This window comes from Molossus molossus, unplaced genomic scaffold, assembly GCF_014108415.1.
Source record: "Molossus molossus isolate mMolMol1 unplaced genomic scaffold, mMolMol1.p scaffold_m16_p_14, whole genome shotgun sequence".
NCBI classification, from domain to species: Eukaryota; Metazoa; Chordata; class Mammalia; order Chiroptera; family Molossidae; genus Molossus; species Molossus molossus.
Window position 1 is genome coordinate 5,655,373 of NW_023425349.1, and position 23,124 is coordinate 5,678,496.

At 50.5% G+C, this 23,124-nt stretch overlaps 1 protein-coding gene and 1 pseudogene across 1 annotated transcript; one reads left to right on the forward strand and one right to left on the reverse strand.

Annotated features, from left to right (window-relative positions):
* Positions 1-1,050: 1,050 nt before the first annotated feature.
* Positions 1,051-9,092, reverse strand: TOR1B (torsin family 1 member B). Its single transcript, XM_036261530.1, has 5 exons — positions 8,894-9,092; positions 7,346-7,611; positions 5,332-5,507; positions 4,385-4,512; positions 1,051-3,134 (listed from the first exon to the last, which is right to left on the reverse strand). The coding sequence occupies exons 1-5, from the start codon at positions 9,090-9,092 to the stop codon at positions 2,893-2,895; spliced, it is 1,011 nt and encodes a 336-aa protein (XP_036117423.1). The 3' UTR covers positions 1,051-2,892.
* A 1,808-nt stretch (positions 9,093-10,900) lies between these two features.
* On the forward strand, positions 10,901-11,289 carry LOC118629921 (annotated as a pseudogene).
* Positions 11,290-23,124: the final 11,835 nt, after the last annotated feature.

A 23,124-nucleotide genomic window follows, 5' to 3' on the forward strand; every position in this document is an offset into this window, starting at 1 on the left:
AGGGCCAGGGACAAACTGCAACCGAGGTACACATCCTTGGTGGGAATTAAACCCGGGTCTCTCTGGACCACAGGTCGATGCTCTAACCGCCGAGCCAAACCGACCAGGGCAATAAAACTAATTTCTGAATACATTTTTGAAGGAGAAAAACCCTGTGAATGAAGACCTGCAGGAGCAGTTCAGTCCAGGCCCGTCACATGAGATGAACTGAGACCAAGGATCCTGGGACAGCCCTGGCCCCTCGCCCAGCGTGTGGGGTATCGCACACCAGGGTGGGGTTCGTGCAGCTCCTGACACCCGGCCGAGGAGTTCGAGTCTGGAGATGCCAGGCTGGAGCATGGAGCACTGTAGACTAAACATACGTTGTAAAACTTGCGTGTGCCTACGAACAGGCGGGGCTCCCGGCGGCGTGTGTGCTGCAGCAGTGCTCACAGGACAGGTCCCAGCAGGCACAGATGGGCTGGCAGCCCGGCTGCTGGGCTGCAGGACCCCTTTGCCACCCGGCTACCAAGCCTGCACAGAGGCTCTTCCAGGCCACCAGGCCCGAGGACAGCTCTAAGTATTGGGAAGTCCTTGATGTTGAGCCGAGGCTGGCCTCTCGTCATGTCCCCAGGTGTCACAGGCTAGGGCTAATCACTCTTTTGAAGACGGTAGCACCGGGGGGAACACAGGGGTCCTCTGACTAAATCTGGTAAGTGTAGTCTGTAGGCAAGGCAGTCCGGGTGGGGAGAAACGGGCTGGGAGCCAGACCAGGACAGTGAGGGGAGTGGGTGCGAAGATGGCAGAGAGGTTTTGAACATTCTAGAAAGTCAGGTAGCTCCTCAGCCTGGGAAAGGGACGGTGTTAACAATTTACTGGCAGGGACAGGCCAGATTACGGATGAACGATTAAGCTGGGATCTGGCTAACAACTAGAACTTCATTCCCAGTTCTGGGGGGAGGACGGCAGGTAGTTTCCAGGTCTGAGGCCTGCTCAGGTTCAGGATGTCAGCAGTCTCCCCATGTCTTAATGTCCTTCCCCACCTATCTCGGGAGAGTATGTTAGAAGTCCTGCTCCATCTGGTACTGTCTCCATCCACGAAAGTAAGACGGGTGAGTCCATCATCTAATCCCGCTGAACTGCCGGGATGACCGCTGTTCGGTGAACACCGGCTCCGGGCTGCAGACTGCCGACCAGCACGCGCAGGGCGCAGTGAGCCCAGCGCCTGAGGGGCTGAGCCTTTACTCCAAGCTTAAACTTTCAGTTACCAAATACATAAACTAGGGGGAAAAATTGCAAATGACATCTCATGGGATAAAATTTTGGCTTTATTATTTTATATTCACTAGGTCAATTGAAGCTCCTGTCTACATCTTGTGGGGTGGAGGAGGCTGGGCCACGGTCAACGTGGCCTATTCAAGTTACAGATCAGTACCAGCAGTCCAAAGGTGGCCGACACGTGTGGAATTAATTGCATCATTGTAGACAAAATCTTGCCTGTCTCCTCCTGACCAGACACCCAAAAAGTGATAAACAAAATGTTCACTTAGCTCCAATTTGACCATTTGTACTAAAAAATTTAAGCCTCGCCTTGGCATTTTTAAAAGACTAAGCGTGATCCTCTACAAGGCCTTCCATGTCATAGAATATTATTCCCCCATCTACATAAAAAGGCTGCACGCCCTGATTACATCTGTAGTCCCACTGCAACTACGAGATAAACAATCCACGCTGGCTGGACTCCCCTGATTTCCCAATGACCAGGGCAGTCCAGCCTGGCACTGCCACAGAGGGTGTCGTTATCAGACGACACCAACACCAGCCACAACTTCACACTAAGCCACTTTGTTCTGTAATTGTGAGCATACATTACCATTCATTTGACAATAAATTATACCATTTGTTTTTAGAGTTTCTGATAAAAGAATAATTATTCCATTTGTGTCCTTCCTGTTTTAAAATAAGAAGTGTCCTATATTTGTATTCTCTAAGATTCAGAAGTAAAAACATTATAAAAATATGCACACCCTTAAAACTCGTAGCGTTTCCAGCGTACCACACTTCACCTTGGCAGTGCCAGGCCTGCAAGCTAGCCACTCGGTCCGGGCGCCTGGCATCCACAGAGACGAGCGTGCCTCAGTATTTCAAATGGTTCTGTGGAGTAAAGCCAGAGCCTGGCCCACATATAAACTGTAATAGACAAACGTCTCACCGTGGCAACCAAGGGCTCAAAACCAAGGCTCTCTGTCTGGTTCAGCTGCAGCGACGAAGTGGTGGGGGCATGTAGTGGTGACGGACATTCAGTAGCAGTGCTACAGGGAGAGGTGAGCGGAGGACACCACAAGCAGCCAGAGTGACAGCCAGGCTGCCAGGTCCTGTCTGTCCTGATCTGCGCAGAGGCCGAGGATAGAGCCCCACCCATGTCCTCCCACAGGGTGCTGCCTGCGCCCGAAGGTGCCACCAATTTTAACTGAAAAAATACTTCGTCGGGGGATGCTCTCTGTATAAAGAAAGAACCAGAGCAGAAAAACATTCTCAGCAGGTGAGAACGTACTGCTCCCAGCTTGTGGCAGGCCCCTGAACCTCAGCCGCGACAGTAGCTCCCGAGGTCGGAAGAGTCCTGGGTCTCAGTGTTTTCAAGGCACTTCTGTCCAGGTCAGTAAGGAGTGTGGTGTGGGGACGTGGATTTAAAAAGTTCATCTTCAACTGCAACAGTTGCTACCATGTTGCAAAATGACAATTGCACTTGGCAGATTAGTGGCTTGTCAAAAATCAACTCTTAGAAACTTCTAGATCTCGAAAATCCACAGGTGCAAATGTGCAAACCCTGATGGGGTCTTCAAAGTGCTTCCGAAAGGCCAGGTCCTGGCTTGCTGAGCTCCCTGCCGCCTCCTCCCCTGCTCGGGTGGGGGGTCACTGAAAATCCAGCCGCGACTGCACAGTCTTGCAGCCCCGGTCTGAGTAGATTTTTTCATCTTTGGGAAAAAACGTCATCTCATCCGCCACTCTGGTGACAATGTCTTCATCTACAGCAGAACCGCGGGCCCTCATCTCTGCCCGCACACACATCTTCACGTGTGTGTACTCCAGAGGCAGGAAGGGGATAAAATAATCGATGAGGTTTCTGTCTATCAGTCTGCTGCGCCACAGGCCACCTGCAAAACAAGACCCTGTCGTGGTCACCTGGCCGAGCTCACTGCTCTTACAGGGCCCGTTTTGATCCTAACCCACAGTACACTCTTTGTATCTTTACCCTTGAAATTCCCGCTGTCGAGTAAGCAACTAGCCTGATAAAAGGGTCAGCTGGCCACCCTTCTCCCGGGCTCCTAGAACATGTAAATCTAAGAAACATCCAAACCTACAGAGGATTTTGATTTTATTTATTTATTTTTTGTTAATCCTCACCTGAGGACATTTTTCCATTGATTTTTTTAGATAGGATGGGAGGAGGGGAGGGAGAGAAAGAGAGACATTGGTGTGTAAGAGACACAGCAATTGGTTGTCTCCCACACAACCCCAACTGGGGCCAGGGATCGAACCTGCAATCCAGGTATGTGCCCTTGACCAGGAATCAAACCCGTGACCTTTGGTCCAAGGGTTAATGCTCTAACTGCTGAGCAAAACCAACTAGGGCTATTTTTCAATCCTCACCCAAAGACATGCTTAGAGAGAGGAAGGGAGAGAAACATTGATCTGTTGCCTTCCATTTACACTCTGACCGGGGACTGAACCCCCCCCCCAGGTGTGTGCCCTGACCAGGAACCAGCAACCTTTCAGTACATAGGACAACACTCAGCCAACGGAGCCACTCCGGCCAGGCTATAGAGAATTTTTATAAAAATGTATTTGAGCCATCCTGGCTGGCATGCTCAGTTGTTAGAGCACTGGCCCGCATACTGAAGGGTCGTGGGTTCCATTCCCAGCCAAGGGCACATACCTGGATTGCAGGTTCGATCTCTGGCCCAGGTCAGGGTGTGTGTGGGAGGCAACCAATAGATGTGTCTCTCTCACATAGATGCCCCCCGACTCTCTCTAAAAATGAATGGAAAGCCCTGGCCGGTTTGGCTCAGCGGTTAGAGCGTCCGCCTGCGGTCCGGAGAGACCCGGGTTCGGTTCCCGCTAAGGGCATGTACCTCGGTTGCAGTTTTTCCCCGGCCCTGGTTGGTCGTGCGGGTGGCAGCCACTCGATGTGTTCCTTTCACATCGATGTTTCCCTCTCTCTCTCTTCCTCTCTCTCCCTCCTCTATCTGTACAAAAAATGGAAAAATGTCCTCGGATGAGGATTAAAAAAAAAAAATGAATGGAAAAATATCCTCAAGTGAGGATTAACAAAAAAGAAAAAAAAAAAAAGAAAGAAAACAACTCTGCTGGCAGGGTTAAGGGCTGGTCACCCTGCAAGACTCACTGTGCTTATTGTTGAAGACGCCGACAGACAGCACGTGCTCCATGTCCTTCAGCTGAATGTCCTCCCGCTTCCTTCCTGTCCGCCAGAACTCCAGGGCCGTCTCAGTTATGAGGTCCCCACCTGCGTTGCTGAGTTTGCCCAAGAGATCAAGATTAAAACCACATATTAATATTTTGTCTAATCAGGAAATGTACCTGCTCTAACATTTATCTTAACTAAGGAATATTTACTATGTGCTACTAGACAAAGAAAAAATAGTGCCTGCCCTCAAAGACCTTAAAATCTTCTTTTTCAGAACTCGCTATCACTTTTCACTTTAATTTTTTTTTCTTTATTGATTTTAGAGAGAGAGAAGAAGGGAAAGGGAGAGAGAGAAATATCAATGAGAGAGAACATCAATTGGCTGCCTCGTACATACCTCCCACTGGGGATTGGGCACACAACCTGGGCATGTGCCCTTACTGGGAATCGAACCAGCAGCTTCTTGGTGCATGGGTACACACTCAACCTCTGAGCTACACCTGGCTGCTATCACTTTATATAGAAAAAACATTTTCAGGTAATGAAATTGCCCATTATCAGCAATTATTCTAGAGCTTTTAAAACTAATTTGAGAGAAAAAGAAACATCGATTTGTTGTTCCTCTTATTTATGCCTTCCTCGGTTGATTTGTGTATGTGCCCTGACCAGGGATCGAACCCACAACCTTGGCATATTGAGACAAGGCTCTAACCAACTGAGCTACCTGGCCAGCAATTATTTAATTCATTTTCTCCTGCCCCCTTTGTGTCACGCTGACACTAGCAACCACGAAGTAAAAGAAATCAGGAAGTCACTTTTGCCAGGCTAGTACTTTCGTCCCTGGGAAACAGAATGCTGATGGACCTCATTCTAGCCCTGGGAGAGTGAAGGACAAGTGTGTCCCTTAGAAACCACTTCCCGCTAACCTGAGAAAGATGAAGATCGCCTTCCGGTAAGACACACCATCAATCTGCTCATAGTAGTCTAGAAACGGCTTGATTGCGTCGATGACCCCAGGGTGCAATTTGTCCATCTCATCAAATATGAACACGGAGCTTGCACAGGCACTCACGTTGCCCCGAATCCACTGCTGTAACTGGTCCTAGGCCAACCATAAAAGAAATAGGATGAGTGGCTCAAAGGACAGCCAAGGGGTGCAGAAGGGCTACCCGATCCCTCCTGCTCTGAAAGAGGAAAAATCAGAACTCCCTGGGGTTTAACAAAGAATTCTTAGAAACTGCACCCTAACCTCCATTCATTGGGTAACAGCTTTTCCAAAATGTTATCTATTGAAAGTGGAAACTGCCCAGCTGGTGTGGCTCAGTGGTTGAGCATCGGCCCATGCACCAAGAGGTCGCCAGTTTGATTCCTGGTCAGGGCACATGCCCAGGCTGTGGGCCGGATCCCCAGTGGGGGGCATGCAGAAGGCGGCCTATCAGTGTTCTCTCTCATCAATGTTTCTCTCTCTCTCTCTCTCTCTCCCTCTACCTTCCTCTCTATCTAAAATCAATAAAGAAAAAAAATTTTTTTAAAGAAAAGTGGAAACTAACAGAACAATGCTAAAATGCAAAGAAGTTTTTTCCTAACTCAAATGATGTGCTAAATATCACTTTTTAAAAGAGTAAGATACACAAATGTTTATCATTTCATTGTTAACCCCCCCACAACCTTCATCTCACTGTGGACTGAAACCTCAGCTTTACCAGACACACTGAGGAGCAGGAAGCCAGAGGAAGACTTGCAGTGCCGAGGGCCAATGCCTTGTCCTGGTGCCATAAACAAGGGAGGCAGACGACATTTCACAAAAACCTTTTGTTCCCAGGCTTTCATGAAGCAAACAAAAAGACACCCCAGCAACAAGCCCTCAACCCCAAAATGTCAAAGGCTCCAGAGGCACCCTCACCTCTTGCTATATCTCTAGAGATTAACGAAAGAATGTAGAAAGCAAGGAAATGATTTCCTCTTTGGCGATCTGTCCTATCTTTGTCCGTGTGGCATATAGCTGCTTTTATTTCCTTCTTCCGTTCAGTTTCTTTTTTAGTTCAGTCCCCGCCTACCAGTAGGCATGTTAACCTTTATGAGGATGACATTCATTTAAACAAGAACCCTACCAGACAACTTAATATAAACTCAATGTGGAAAGAATATCTCAAAAGGAGACACCTCATTTGAAGAAGGAAAGCGACACCAAGGATTTGAAGGATGGGAGGGTCGCAGAGTCCAAGCCACAGAGGAGGAAACCACCCCTGCGGTCTGCATTGCTAGATGCAGGGGCAAGGCTGCCTCCCAGGTGGGAGCCTTCAATGAAGCCGTGTCCAAGCAAATCAGTTATCATTTAAGACCACTCCACTTAACCAAGGGACGTGATGGGGATGCTGGCCATGCTCATTCATTGCAGAAAGTGGCCACCTTGCGAATTGGAAGTTAGGAGACTTGGGTTCAGGTTTTTGATTTGCTACCAGGTTACCAAGATTGTAAGGAGCAAGTCACCTCACCTCTCTTGCCTCCATCCTTTGTTCTGTGGTTAATCCTCACCCATGGATATTTTTTCCATTGATTTTAGAGAGAGTGGGAGTGAGGGTGGGGGGAGAGAGAAGGAAACATGGATGTGAGAGAGATACATTGATTGACTGTCTCCCGCACACACCCCAACTGGAGCTGGGATCAAACCTGCGACCCAGTATGTACCCTTCAGTGCACAGGCCAACACTCTAACCACCGAGCCGCACCAGCCAGGGCTTGCCTCCATCTTTTAAGGAAATATCTATGCCACTGTATTATCCTGGAATCCAGTGAGGAAAAATTGGAAGAGAGTTCTGCACATGGCCAAGGATTACGAGGTGGGTGTGCCTTAACTCAGCAGGGCCCGTGCAATTGCAGCAGGAAGAAAAGTGCAGGCTGGACCCAGGGTGAGTGGGCAGGATGACAGGGTTCCCTTGCCTGGTACAGTTTTGTCTGCTGCTCGTGAGGGAAGTGCAGAGTTGATACAAACAGGTGGACAAAGTTACTCTTCAGGCCTTTTGCATGAAGATTTTCAGCCACAATTTGGCTCACAAAATTCTTGCCCGTGCCAGCCCAGCCGTGTAAGGAAAGAGTCAGTGGTTTCCTGGGATTGTTGTTGTTCGTGAAGCCAGTCAGCGCCTTGAGAATCACCTCTGTGGCCAGATGCTGCCCAAACAGTTTCTCCTCCAATTCCAGCTTGAGGGCTGCAGGAGCCCACCCAAGAACAGAGAGAAAAATGCACATTAAACACACACGAGGAAGGCAGCACTTTGCCCAGCTGGCCAGAGAGGCACAGAGTCGCAAGAGGTCCAGCAATGTCTTTGCCAAACCCCAGGGCCGGCACTGAAGCGAAACCACAGATTGCAGTCACATGCTGCTACTTGCAAGGAAATGCACCAGATGGATGGCTGTCCTCCTCAACACTCAAGTGTCTGATAAAGAAGCTAAATAAGTCCGTTCATCCAAGGATTAGCCTTCTCTCGACTGAGCTGCATAAAATTTCCCCAGCCACCCCTGCTGGCTTGTAAGAAGACCCAGGGCCAAATGCGGGCGTTCTGGGCAGACTCTCACCTGAAAATTACTTAACTGGGTGGTCATGGCGCAGAAGGACTGACCTTGCTACTTTCACTTTCTGTTTCTTCTTAGTGTAATCCCAGGGAGTCTGAACACTTAGATAGGAACCTGGGCAGGGCCCCATGAACTGCAGAATGTCTCAGAAGTGCAGACAAAAAAGGGGCCACTTACTAAACCTAACAAGCTCAGAGGAGGCTTGACTGGCAGGCCTTCCAAACTCAGAGGTGTAAAGTAACCACATAGGATGAACCGAAATAAAAACTTCCTAACTAAAAGCGAGTCATGGCAGGTAGTCATGTCCTAGACCTACATCTTCCCTAATAAAGGTCACTCTTTACCTTAACTGAGCCTGTCTACTGTCTTTTTGCATCTACAATAACCCACCTTTGGAATGTCAGGATAATTTCCTTTTTCCAGACCCCTCAGGGCACAACCACCACACCAGAGACCACAAAACCCCCCCAGTGTTACTGTTACCCTGTTATCTGTTGACTGTTAACTATCCTATACCCACCAAGGTATAAGAAGTTATGTGTCTAATCCGTTTTACTTTTGATCCAATGCCCGAGATTTCCCCGCCTTGCTTTCTCCCGCCTCCCTGAACTATCGCCAATGGTTTCATGTACGTCTTACCCTTTGGTTCTGATGTATAAAATAAGTGATAAGACTGCCATTTTCCGGAGCATTTTCTCAGTCCATTGAGATTTTGCTTCCCGGTAATTATCAGCTTGGCTCAAACAAACTCAAAAATTGTTACAGGTTTGGACGTTTCTTATGTCGACAGAAGGCTCAGCTTCCAGGGCTGGAGTCCCGAGGGAGGCCCCTGTCCTCTCTCCCTCCCCCCACCTCGGGTGAGCGCCGTGGGGCCGGTCCCGGGCGCCCCTCGCGCCCCTGCAGGCCGACCCGTCCTACCGGTCTCGTTGAGCCGCTGCTTCTTGGGGCAGCACTCGGCGAAGCGACAGTACAGGTCCGTGTAGGTTACGAGGCCGGTGAGGACCGACGCGGCCCCGAGGGCGACGCTCACGCTGATGGGGTCGATCGCCGCCACCGTCCGGGCCGCCAACAGCAGCCACAGCGCCGCGCCGCTCCCGAGCCGCCCCGCCGCCGGCATGGCCCCGCTCGCTGCCGCCGCGGCCTCTGCACCGCGCGCCCGACGGCCGAGCGATGGACCGGACTTCCGGGTCGCGTCACTTCCGCCCGTAGACCCGCCCACACCGGGCCGCGGGCCGGCGAGGGGCGTGGCTCTGCGCCTCCATCTTTGTGAGGGGCGCGGAAGGCGGCCAGCGCCTCGGCTTCGTTGGAGCCCCACGCCTGGGTGTTTCGGATGTTTTCTCACGAGCTTCCCGTCGACCCCACGCTCTGATTCCTCGTCTCCCTCCCCTTCTCCTGGAGTCATAGTGAGCCGCTGGCCCCCGCCCTCTGGAGCTCCCAGGCCAGGGGCGGCGGACCCTGGGCCAGTCTGAGCGGAGGGAGCACACGGCCGCGGAGCAGGGAAGGCTCTTGTCTGCACTGGGCGCGAGAGTTCGCCAGGAAAAAGTGAGGCTAGAAGGTTCTCCACAGAGAAGGGCCGGCCGGCCTGCGGGGGTCGGCGCAAGGCAATGACACTACGGGCGCACGCTGCTGGGAGTGAGGGGGAGCTTTGCCGGGAAGCAAACGCCCTCGGTCTTAGGATGCAGTCCCATTTATTTGCAGATAGGGACCCCCAGGTTACAAGTGGATGAATGTAAATGATTTCCTTGAGATGGCGTCTCTGTAAACTATGCAGCCTGGTTTTGTCTCTTGCTTTCTTCGGGGGAGAGAGACGTCGAAACTGAAAATAACAGACATTCTTGAGTCCTAGGACCCATTAGTCCACCGGTGCAAACCTTATTCACATGCAAATGAAGCACTCAGTTGCACCTGGACTGGCCAGACAGCGAGAATGCATTAACCCAAGGTTACAAATCGTCCATCTTCCAGCCCCCCAGCCCCACAGAGGAGAGTATGCAGGACGTGCCATTTGGGGAACTGGAGGTACTTGACGTGATGAAGACTGGTGAGAATGAGGTTTGAGAACTAGGCAGAGCCGGGCAGGAGAAGACTTGCAAATGCTTTCTAAGGAATCCGGCCTCTGTTCTGGAGGACAGTAGAGAGCCAGAGGAGGTTTTACACAGAGAGCAGCATGGCCAGATCAGAGGTCACTGGCTGCCAGTTCAGTGAGGAGGCTGTTGCAGTGGCCCAGGTAAGCTCAGCCCAGGCTTTGCTGAAGTTGGTTCATCCATCCGCCAATCTGTCAACATATTTTATGAACCCTGGCTGTGTCAGATCCAGTGCTATAGGCTGGAGCTTCAGCAGGGACCAGGGCAGCACAGTCCCTGCGCTCACGGAGCTCTCAGTCTACAAGGGAGACACGGGCAAGCAGACAGTTTGTGGCTGTTGTGGTCAGTGCTGTGACAGGGGACACGAGAGCAGACACCTCCTCCATACCTCACCAGTCCGAGTTGTAGACCAACGAGACAGACCAGACTCAGACTCCGAACTGGGTTCAAATTAAGAGAGCTTTATTAGCCGCGCGGCGACGGTCCCATCCTACACGCAGAGGAGAGAGCAGCCCCGAGCTCAGGGGGAGGGTTGCTTATATAGTTTTCTTAGCCCCTGTTAAGAAACTGGGCTAAGGGTCTGCGAGCAAGCAAGCATGTACAGAAGCGGATATCTGCAGTTAGCCATTGTGTCTGAGGGGTGAGCAGTTCTATTTGCACAATGTAGTGGTCAGCTCCGGCTGATGCCTATCTCCCTCCTACCTAGTTCCTGGAATCCTCTTAGGGTCCAGGGGAAGGTCTACCAGGTGGGAAATTTTTAACTACAAGTTTTCACAGTACTTTAGCTGTCTGTTCTTTTGTTTCATTGCCCTGTTGTCTGTCCTTCACAGAGTAGGCCTCCTTTTTCGCCGCCATGGGCACCTTGGCTGCCTTGGTCTTCAGCGCCCTGGCTGCTGCCTATGGTACAGCCAAGAGTGGCACCGGCACGGCAGCCATAACTGTCATGGGACCAGAGCTGCTCATGAAGTCCCTCATCCCAGTGGTCATGGCCGGCATCATTGCCGTCTATGGCCTGTAGTGGCAGTTCTAGTTGACAACTCCCCGAATAAAGGCAGTGGTCTCTACAGGAGTCCTCCCACTGGGTGCTGGCCTGAGTGGGCTGGCAGGTGACTTCTCCACTGACATTGTGGGGGACACCAGCATGGTGGACATGGCCCAGCAGCCCGACTATTCGCAGAGGTGCTGGGCCTGTACAGTCTCATCATCATCCTCATTCTCTCCATAAAGTAGCCCCTCTCCAAGCCCACCAGCCACAGAATATGCTATAACGACCACCCCTCCTCATTCCAGAATGAACAGCCTGACACACACACAGGACAGCTACCCCCCCCTCACCCCCCGCCGGTAGTTAGATGGTTTTGTAAATGCACAGTGTTCTAGGGCCCGTCATCTTGCCCCCACCCACTCATGGATATCTGGGTCCACTCATCACCTATCCAGGTCCCAGGCCACTGAGGATGCTGGCCTTGGGCCACACCCAGCCATCTACCTGCCCTAGAGTGCTCTGTGTATAAGCAGTTGTCATTTTCACTGGATGTTTATTATAAAGATTTGACCCGTTTGCACATCTGTGGAGCAGCCCTCCCATCTCCCAACTATACAGTTATCTTTATATTTATTTTTTTATTTTTTTGGTACGTGCCCCTAGCAGGAACTGAATCCGGGACTCTCTGGTCCACAGGCAGACACTCCAACCGCTGAGCCAAACCAGCCAGGGCTATACAGTTATCTTTAGAGTGTCACCTTATGGGGTTACTGTGTGCCCTGAGACTTTTTAGATAGAACCACCATCTTCCAGCCCTGGCTGCCAGGCCCGAGCTATGTCTAATAAAATTCTCAGACGTGAAAAGAAGAAGACAGAGTGGCCCATGGAAATGTAAAAAGTGCTGAGTGATAGTGCCAGGAGGGAGGATCGCAGGGGTGGGGTGTGCAGGCCTCGGAGGCAGGAGCTCTGCCCCGCCCCCCGCTGGGGGAGAGAATCCGATCGGCCCAACCTGGGTCAGGTGTCTCAACCTGGGATCAACCAGCCACCAGCAGGAATATAGTGCCTGGGTTGCCCTCCCCACCCTGATTTTGTGCTGTTTTACATACTTGTATGACATTTTGTCCCCTTAAGAGTGTGACTATTTCCTGATTTGTCATTTGGTCATTGATCTTGAAGTTGGCCGCAGGCATCCATGGAGAGTGGGAAGATGGCCATAGGGCAAAGGGCTCAAGACTCCCCCAAAGAGCTCTCTAGGTGACCCAGACACATCTGAACCCCAACAATTACCCTACCCTGACTGCATTAGGATCCTACACTGCTCTCTGTCCCCATTCCCCCTCTTTTAAGAAAGTTTAAAAAATTATAAAACAACTTAGTTCAAATTGACAAAAATCAGTATCATATAGAGTATTGTAAGAGAAATTACCTCTGAACGGGAACTTCCAGTACTCTGAGGTCTGCGAGCCGTATCTAGAAATTTCCACACTGTGGAAAAGAGGGCTGCAGAATACGGGCGGGGAGGGGTGCAGAGCCTGGGTCTGTCTCTTCGCTGGTTGCTGTAACTGTCCTTCACGTGGCTGAGGGGGTTTCATGTTTTCTTTAGACATCGTTAGACACCAAAGCCCCTGCCGGAACTCCCTGACTCTGCGTGGATTCTGCCATTTTGCTGGTACTGATATGGCTCTTGATGACCCCTCCATTAGAACCATTAACTCCCCGCACATGAAAGTCTGTTATGAAGGGGAGTGTTTCTGGGTGTTTAGATCCACATTTGGTTTTAAGGCTGTACGTTTCGGTTTCAGACACTTTTGGAGCCCGTGGCGGCTGCCATCTTGCATCACTGTCGCTGGGAGGCTGATCCCTTCTCCACTCCCAGCTGTCCTCTGGTCCTATGCTGTCCCATCCCCTTTCGCTTCCTACCACTGCTCTCTTGAAGCGTTGCCTGCAGTGTTTGAATTGTTCATCAGAAACATTCAGAACCACCAGCCTGACTTGGAATGGTGCTGTGCTGCCAAAAGGCCTCTGCCCTTTGGTTTCGCGGCTGGCTGAGATTTCAGGACCAGAGACAGCGCGCCCTGGTCCGCACCTTTTCTCAGGCAGCTCTGAATTTGGCTAGGAAGAGGTATCCTCTTGCTGAGGGCTGGGAAAGTGCCCAAGGCTGGTGAGACCGGCTCCTGCCCAGGGAAGCACGAGGGAGCTGGTGAGCTGCTGGTCTGACTCAGAACCGGTTCAGATCCCCTCATTTACTACCTCTGACCTTCAAAAGGTCACCAAAAAATGACAACAGAAAAAGTAAAAAAAAAACAACAAACCTTAGATAATTCTTAATGCCAGCTGTTTACACTAAGCCCTGTTCTCATCCAAGTCCTATCAGTGTGTATATTGTACAGACAGGCTCTCCTGTGTACAGAAGGGTGCATGGTATTTGTTCTCCTTTTCTTGTTACCTTGTATTCAACAATACAGAGTTTATTTCTATGAAATCGTAATGGGTGTGGGCTCACAGGCTGCCAACCTGCTTAATAAGCAAAACATAATGGGGAGCCTGGTCGGTTGCTAAGTGGTTTGAGCATTGGCCCATGGACCAAAGAGTCTCGAGTTCCATTCCGGTCAAGGGCACATACCTTGGCTGCTGTTCGGTCCCCAGCCCTGGTCAGGGTCGTGCAGGAGGCAACCAGTCGATGTGTCTCCCTCTTTCTCTTTCTCTTTGCCCCTCCCACTCTATCTGAAGATAAATGGGGAAAAAAGTGTCCTCCGGTGAGGATTTAAGACAAACAAAAAACCATAATGGGGAAAGGAAATTGATGTACAGAGGTGCCCAAGGGCCAAGGAAGGGACTTGAGTCAGGACCCGAGTGCCCTCCGCTCTCCCTCCTCGCTCACCACGTTCCCTCTGCGGATCTGATTCGTTCCTCTCTGCGCAGTACCTGGCTCTGTGTGTGCTGCTCCAGACACCCCGGGGAGACGGACCAGGCACTGAGGCGAGTCTTCTCCCCCCTCACGCCCTCAGCCCCAATTCTGAACTCCCAGGGGAAGGGTTTGATTGGCCCAGCCCGGATCAGGTGCCCCTAGATCCAATCCGCTGTGATCCGGGTGGGGGCAGCATCCCCTGGGGTGCACATGGCTGCCCCCACCGTAACTATGTGACTGAGGAAAGGGCTGTCCTGAAAAGGGAACCAGTGGGCATCCTGTCCTGTGTTGGCTCTTGAACGCCATGACTGCCCCTTCCACCAGCGCAGGCAGCTGTGCACTGAACACTGGGAAGTGCAGAGTAAGCAACCTTATCTCCCACTCTCCTCCGATGCAGTCTCTGCGCGGGCCTCGCCCTTCTCCTCTGGCCAGCAGCACAGCGCAGCCCTGCTTCCAACACCTACGTTTCTTCACTCATTCACTCAACCGGCATTTTTCAGCACTGCCCATACGCCAGGCACTTGGAAGGGTGATAAGACAGGCCAGGGCCTCCTCCATGGGGCTGTGGTGGATAGACAGTAAGCAGGGATCAAACTCACTACTGAGTGAGAACAAACCAGGTGTGGTGCTGACCTTCCCTTTCTGGATCCACCCCTTTCTACTCGGATGGTAAGTTCCTCAGACACGTTATTTAATCTCTCTGGATCTCAGCTTCTTCACCTGTCAAATGGAGATTTCCACTGTTTGTATTAGTCAGGGTTCTCCAGAAAAACAGACCAATTAAATATATATTTGCTCTAAGGAACTGGTTTTTGATCGCCATATCCTTCCAAAAAAGCCAAGGGTGACAGTGCTTTGTATATGGCAGGGAAGGCGGTGTCTTGTCAAGGACAGTGAAGGGTCTCAGGCTTTGCCCTGCTTGCAAGCTGACAAATTAGCCTACCAGTTTCATGGAGGCTGGCAGGACATGCGCCTTCTGGGTCAGAGACAGAGGCTTTATTTCTCATGGCACAGCCCATGTCAGTACATATTTGTGAAATGAATAGATGGCGGGATGCTCTTCAGTCCCAAGCTACATACCCAGGAAATGGCAGCCCTCTAGATAGCTGGGGGGAGCAACAGCTCCAAAGTCAGTTAAAGACATAAGGTAGCAGACAAGACCAATTTAGCAATACCTGGCAAGGTTGAAGATGTGGGTTAGTGGAGGGGCTGCTGGACAAGGTGGCTGGGCCCGGGGCTCTGGCTGCCCCTGTTCCATCCCATCTTCCCGTCTGTGTCCCATTTATGGCAAGGAGGGTGCAAAGCCCAGCCCTAGAGGGACCCTAATTTTCTGTCACTAGGGAAATGAATAAAAACACCATTTAGTTAGTCCTGCAATGGAATATTATATGGCAGATAAAAATGGATGCACTTGAGCCCTGGCCAGTGCGGCTCAGTTGGTTGGGCATCCTTCTGTGCACTGATGGGTTGCTGGACCAATTCCCTGTCAGGGCACATGCCCAGGTTTCGGGCTTGATCCTGGGTAGGGGATGAGCAGGAGACAGCTTATCAACATCTATGTTTCTTTCTCCCCCCCCCCTTCCTCTTTCTCTAAAAATCAAGCTAAAAAAATTTTTTTAGCCTGGCAGTGTGGCTCAGTGGTTGAACGCCGACCCATGCACCAAGAGATCGCAGGTTTGATTCCTGGTTGGGGCACATGCCCAGGTTGTGGGTCCAATTCCTAGTGTGTGGGGGGGCATGCAGGAGGCGGTCAATCAATGTTCTCATCTATGTTTCTATCTCTCCCTCTTCTTCTCTCTCTAAAAATCAATAAAGATGGGGGTAAAGAGGGAACATCTGTAATACATACAACAATAAAGATAAGTTTAAAAAGAAAAATCAATAAAGAAAAAATTTTGCCCTGGCCGGTTTGGCTCAGCGGTTAGAGCGTCAGCCTGCAGTCCCAAGAGACCCAGGTTTGGTTCCCGCTAAGGGCATGTACCTCGGTTGCAGTTTGTCCCCGGCCCTGGTTGGGTTGTGCAGGTGGCAACTTCTCAATGTGTCCCTTTCACATCGATGTTTCTCTCTCTCTCTCTCTCTCTCTCTCTCTCTCTGTCTCTCTCTCTCTCTCTCTCCCTCCCACTCTATCTGAACAAAATATCAAAAAATGTCCTTAGGTGAGGATTAAAAAAAAAAAGAAGAAAGAAAAAAATCTTTTTTTTTTTTTTAATGGATACACTTGAACTCTATATATCAATATCTATAAATGTCAGGAACCAGAGTTGAGTGAAAAAGAAAAAGTTGCAAAAGGGTATTGTACAGCACACCATTTTCACACGTTGTTGATGGATACAAGGAATCAATACCCTCCAACTTCAGCATGGAGGTGACTTCAGGGGAGGAAGGCCAAACGGCCGGGGCTTGGGGCTTTAGTTTAATTAAAGATGCAGAGCTGAAGGAAATATAGCAAACTGTAGCATCTGTTACTTCTGGGGTGTTATTTCCTTTGATGAAATAGTTTATAATTAAATAAAAGCGTTAAAGTGGCCTCCAGAGAGATTCCTTGATGACCTCTGGAGAATCTGGCTTCTGGTCACCTGGAGAGTGTTGCTATTTTTAACCCCGCCGCTTGTCAGAGGAGGCTGGTGTACTTCCCAAATGTGACCACTAGATGGAGTCAGCCCACAGGGTTAGACATGGGGAGTCCGGTTTGCCCAAGCTACTTGAAACAAGGAAGAAGCAATTTTTGCAAGAGAGAAGCAGAGGCAGAGAATTCATCTGAGAATATGAGAAGCAGGTAGAGGTAGAAAACAGCGCCCGGGTAACAAAAGGACCCCTAGTTGAATTAGCAATACCATGCACACGTGTTGATAAAGTAGTACCTATTTTCTAGTCCTTAAAATTACCCATGATGCAGTTTTTAGGCATTGAAACAAGAGGTTCAGGAAAATCCAGTTCCCTATGTCTGATTAATATCATTTCCTTGAACAACCCAGAGGAGTGCAAACCTCTGGAGAGCAGCATGATTCCTGTGTAGTCTCAAGTACCTGGACTTTGGCATAAAGGCCCAGAGATGACATCTGGCTCTGCTTCTAATCTGGGTGACCAGCTGGGTGATGTCTTAACCTCTCTGGGTCTGTTTTCTGATCTGCAAACTAGGGATCATAACAGTACCTAGTCCAGAGAACTGTTGCAAGGTTTGAATGAGATCATTTATGCACACGAGGTCCCTGGCACACAATAGGAAAGGAAAATGGTCAGATGTTTGATGGCCGTGTAAAGCAGCAGCTAGAAATCCTGCCACTTCTCCAAGGGGTGACTCCATTCCTTCCTTCCTTCACTCACTAGACGCGTATTTAGAGGGCAGCTTCCCCGTTCCAGGGGCCCTGGAACACAGCAGAGTGAGACAGACACCGCCTCTCCCTCCCCCGGGGGACATACCGCCCAGTCAGGCCAGAACAAACATGTGGTGAGGATCTGAGCAAAGGATATGAGGGCAGGGATAAGATCTTGGGAGTGTGGATTATGGACTCTGTGTCTGTCAGAGGTGGGCTAGTCTTTCAAACATAAGGCTCGTTGAAAAAACAAAACAGTAAATATGTTCCAGCCCAATAACATTAAAAATTACATTATTGAGGCACATTTGCATATCATTGCTCACTTTTTCATGTGTGCAATTGAGTGATTTTAAATAAATTCACAGAGTTATGCAACCATTAACATAAGTCAGTCTTCACTCATTTCATCATCCCAGTATGATCCCTCATGTCCATTACTCCTACTTCCTGGCCCTGCCCCAGACAACTACTAATCTACTTTCTGTCTTTCTAGCTTTGCTTTTCTGGGCATTTCCCATAAATAGGCATACATCATGTGGTCTCTTGTGTCTGGCTTCTTTTCCTGAACATAATATTTGTGAGGGTCATTCATGTAGCATGTATCTGAGAAGTTCCTTTCCCTGCTGAGCAGGAGGTATTCTTTTGTAAGGATAGAGCACACTTTGTGTATTCATTTAGCAGGTGATGGACAGTTAGGTCGTTCCCTATTTCTAGCCCATCAGAATTTCACCTAGGGCCAGTGGGTGGATGCACAGCTCCTGCTGGCTCCTTCATGCAAAACGTGTGTGCTGCGGCGCAGTCCTGTACTGTAACAGAGTGTCGAAGGGCACTGCCGCCACCCTCCCAAGTGCTGAGAAGCGCATGACTCCAGACTAAACGAAGCTGGTTTGGTGAAGTCAGCCTAACCCGGATGGAGCTGCGTATCATGCTGGCCAGAGTGTGGGTCTCGGCCTGGGAAGATGCTCAGAGGCTCTGCTGGTGGAGGCTAAGGACAGTGGTCAGCCATGGCCAGAATGACACGATTCTGCACCCACACCCAGGCTATCCCAGCCCAGTGGGGACGGGGGTGGGGGTACTGAAAGTTTGCTGGTAGCAGTTCTCCGGGGAACAGCACCGAGAAGCGTGGCGAGGCTCCAGGTGAGCCCACAGAACCTGTTGAACACATAACAGCAAACCTGTTTGGGGGACCTGACCGTGAGAGGGGGCGTGGGGGGAGGAAGTTCCCAACTCCGTTCCTAATGCAATAAGAAAGCAAGACCCTCCTTAGAAATTGACAGCATTTTATTTTGAGAGAGAAAAATGTTTTTGAACCTTCAGAAAAGCAGAAAAAACACTGCCCTGATCATCCGCCTCCTGGGCCCCCTGGTGCGGGCCCTTCCCGCTTAGCCTCCTCTTTCTCTCTCGGTTTTTCTTTGTTTGCTTTTTTAGGAGACAAAGTTTTCTTTCATTCTTTTTGTGGGGAAGGGACACCACACTTCTACTGAATTAAGAAAAACGTTTTTATCAGTACAGAGGTCTTCTCACACCGATCAGCCAGGAAGTCACAGGGAGCGGTTCCCCCAGCTCAGGCTCCCGTCCCGTCCGGGCTCCCACAAAGGTGCGCCTGTGGGTGGGGCCGGATGACGCTTCAGCCGAACTTGTACCCTTCTCCTTGGCTTCCTTCTTTTTCTGATTGTTTTCCTTCACACGTTTCAGCAAGCTACCTCGGCTCTCGGAGTGCGTAATATGCTCAGGACGTGCGTTCCTGCTCTTGGCAAGGATCTAGCCCTTAACTGGTTTGCTCACTGACCCGTCCCGCAGGTCGAGCAATGAGGACTCTAGAGGGGGAGTGAGGATGAGGAGGGACAAGAGACACGAGAAATGGAGACAAGACAGGGCTCTGATCAAGTCTCGTTTATTCTGGGGAAATTTACACAATATATAGGGCAGGAAAAACAAGATCATTTGTTATCAAGCGATAGTTATTGAGTAACCACCCCAAGCACAGGTGGAACAAAAGACTGAGTAAATGGTTCAAAATGCAGAGATAAAGCAGAGATATCCTGCCTTGGGGCAGGGGATGGCAGAGCAGATTTTACTTAAAGAAATGTAGAGATAAAGAAATGCAGAAGGCAGAGATATCCTGCCTTGGGGAAGGTGATGGCAGAGCAGATTTTAACAAGATGGATGCCGTGCAAAATGTCTCCCACAGCTCACAATGCCCGCCGCATGCTGGGTGACAGTGTAGACTCTTCCAGTTTAGCCATGGGGACATTTGTGGGACATTCCTTTTTGAACAGAGCCCAATGCCTTGATGTCCATAAAAATATCACCTTTCTTTTTGTGTGTGTGTGTATGTGTGTGTGTGTGTGTGTTTTATCCTCACCTGAGGACATTTTTTCTTTCTTTCCATTTTTTGTTCACATAGAGCAGGAGGGAGGGAGAGAGAGAGAAACATCGACGTAAAAGGGACACATTGAGTGCTTGCCACCCACAGGACCCAACCAGGGCCGGGGACAAAGTGCAACCAAAGAATGTGCCCTTATTGGGAACCGAACCCGGTCTCTCTGGACTGCAGGCTGAGGCTCTAACCACTGAGCCAGACAGGCCAGGGCCAATATCACCTTTCTTATAGATTCGCATGTATGTGGCCAAAGGCACAACTCCACGTTTTCTAACAGACCTGGAGAACATGTAGTGGGTGCTCTCCTCTTCCCCGTAGTGGTCATCCTGGCGGACTGCTGGGCGATGGAGGTTCTTCGAACAGGAGGCGGCGCCACACAGGGACCTGAGAGCTGCCCCTTGGATTTTGTTTTTGTTATTTATTTATTTATTTACTTACTTACTTTAGAGAGAGAGGAAGAGTGAGAAACATTGATGCTGCCTCCCCGGACCAGGATCGAACCCACAGCCTGGGTATGTGCCCCAACAGGGAACTGGAAAGGCGACCTCTTGGTGCACAGCGGGGATGCTCAACCACTGAGCCACACCAGCCAGGGCTTCCCTCTTTTTTTACGGACCCTTCTGAAAGCACTTGGCAGACATAAATCAGTTTCAGCCCTGAACCCTTCCTCATGCAGCTGACCACTCCTGTTAAACCGCAATGCCACCGTCTTACCCAACTTAATTCTAGTGCAATACTACTGCCTATTACATGGTGACCATTCAGATTTCCCCAATCGTCTCCGTAGTGCCCTTTGGGGTGGTTTTTCTCTTAATCCAAGAGCTAATCAAGGATTAAGCCTTGCATTTAGTTGTCATGGGAAACCAGACTTTGAGTTGAACCAAAATGAATGAGACAGCGGGTCTGTGTGAGAACCTGACTGGCCAGTGACCTGAGGGAAGCACTGGTCACACAGCCCCCATTTAACCCGCACGCAGCCTGGGAGGCCAGTGCCCACACTTCATAGTGCGGTGGCAGCTGCTGTCCTTGTCGGGGAGCTGGGCACAGTGAGGCTTGGGAACCTGAAACACCTTGCCTCCGGCCTCCAGCGAGAGAGTGGAGGAGCGGATTTTAACCCAATCTGGCGACTCTGAGCCAAGACGGGGAAGCACCAGCTCTGCCCGCGCCTGTCCCGGCGTCCCAGCTCGGGCCCTGTCCTGTCGCCCACTGTGCTCCGAGGTCCGGCTGTGCCCGAAGCACCAGGCATGGACTGCGCTCCCCTTGCCCGCCCCCGCCGCCAGAGGCTCGGGCGTTGGTGAACCCCGGGCCTCTGCATTGGGTGGGATCAGGCCGCGCCAGGTGGTCCAGTCTGGGACGTCATAAGGGGAACCCAGGAGAGACGCCAGAGCCGAGAGCAAATGACACGCACAACCCCGGGGCGAAGCCAGAGCAAAGGGCTCTGGGCACCTCTCCCCAGCCCCGCGCCCCGTGTGGGTGCCGATTTTCCTGGTGGGCATCTCTCCACCGCAGACCGCACGGAGGTTTGCAAGGTCCTGAGCCACCGGGGGTGGGGGGTGTGGGGGATGGGGGGGAGCCTCCGCTGCCACCCATCACTACTTTTGACTTGAGAGTTGTGACAAATAAGTATCCATAATGCATGCATATATTTTTTAAATTACAGAAATAGGACATGTGCATGAAGAAAATTAGAAAATACAAACAAGCAAAAACAAACAAAAACATCACATTCCCACTACCCAGACATCATCGCTGTTCAAAAGGACGGGAGGATCCTTGTGGAACGTTTCCCAGCCGCTCAGGTTTCCTGAGATGCTCGCCCTCAGATGACGTCGCTGGCTGGCGAGAGCCGCGGTTTGATTGGACACTGTGTATTGTTCCTCGGGAGAATGACTTCATGATGGTAATGAGATGTCATTTGGGGAAGGGAACAGCAGATACTGTTGCATGACCTGCTTTAATCAGTCAGTGATTTCCATTTCAGAGAAACCTCAGCTTATCTAAAACAAGATTTTATTAAGACTTTTCCAGCCCTGGCCAGGTAACTGGGTTAAAGCATCATCGTGACACATCCAGGTTATGGGTTCGAGTCCAGTGAGGGTACATAGAAGAATCAACCAATGAATACATAAGTGGAACAAATCAAATGTTTCTCTCTCTTTCAACTCAATTTTCTACAAATATGTTTTTATTGATTTTTTTAGAGAGAGAGAAAGGGAGAGAGAGATAGAAACATCCATGTGAGAGAGAAACATCGATTGGCTGTATCTTGCATTTGCCCCCTCCTCCGGGGGCATTGAGCCTGCAACCCAGGCATGTGTCCTGACTGGGAATCAAACTGGGACCTTCCAATCCATGGGACGACACTCAATCAATCCACTGAGCCACACTGGCTGGGCTCAAATCAATTTTTTTATTTTTTATTTTATTTTATTTTTTATCCTCACCCGAGGACATTTTTTCTAGTTTTTGTTCAGGTAGAGTGGGAGGGAGAGAGAGGAAGAGAGAGAGAGAAACATCGATGTGAAAGGAACACATCGAGTGGCTGCCACCCGCACGACCAAGCAGGGCCGGGGACAAACTGCAACCGAGGTACGCGCCCTTAGCAGGAACCGAACCCGGGTCTCTCAGGACCGCAGGCCGACACTCTAACCGCTGAGCCAAACCGGCCAGGGCTGGGCTCAAATCAATTTTTTTAATAAAGACTTCCGGTGAACCCCAAATTGTTTTTTACAGCTGGTTTGTGTACACTAGTACCCACTCCAGAGCCCAGGATCACATCTGATTGCATGTCCGTGAGGCTCTAAGCTAGTGCACCCCTTTTGCGACGGTGACCATGGGAGAGGCTGGGCCAGCTGGTCTATGGAAAACACCACCCTCTAGGTTTGTCTGGCTGCCTCCTCCGAGTGTCAGTCACTTATTCCTGCACCGTTGTGCTTCCTCTACACTGGAAGTTAAAGCAAGCCAATGGTGGGAAGTATGAGTCTGTGATGAAAGTGTCCAGCAGTACAGAGACGGGTTGCCTTGCTTCGCTGGTCCTTCCCCCCGGAGTGAGCACCGCTACTGGCTGGGCGCTCCGCCTCCCAGACCTTTCTGTCTGTGTATACAGTATATGTTCGGCGGTCCCTCTGCGCGCACGTTTGCTTTTGCTTGTACAAGAAACAGGATTGAGCCCTGGCTGGTTTGGCTCAGCGGTTAGAGCGTCGGCCTGTGGTCCAGAGAAACCTGGGTTCGGTTCCTGCTAAGGGCACATACCTCGGTTGCAGTTTGTCCCTGGCCCTGGTTGGGTCGTGCGGGTGACAGCCACTCGATGTGTCCCTTCACGTGGATGTCTCTCTCTCTCTCTCTCTCTTTCTCTCTCTCTGTCTCGCTCTCTCTCTCTCTCCCCATCTCGCTCCCTCCCATTCTATCTGAACAAAAAATGGAAAAATGTCCTTGGGTGAGGATAAAAAAAAGGAAGAAACGGGATTGATAC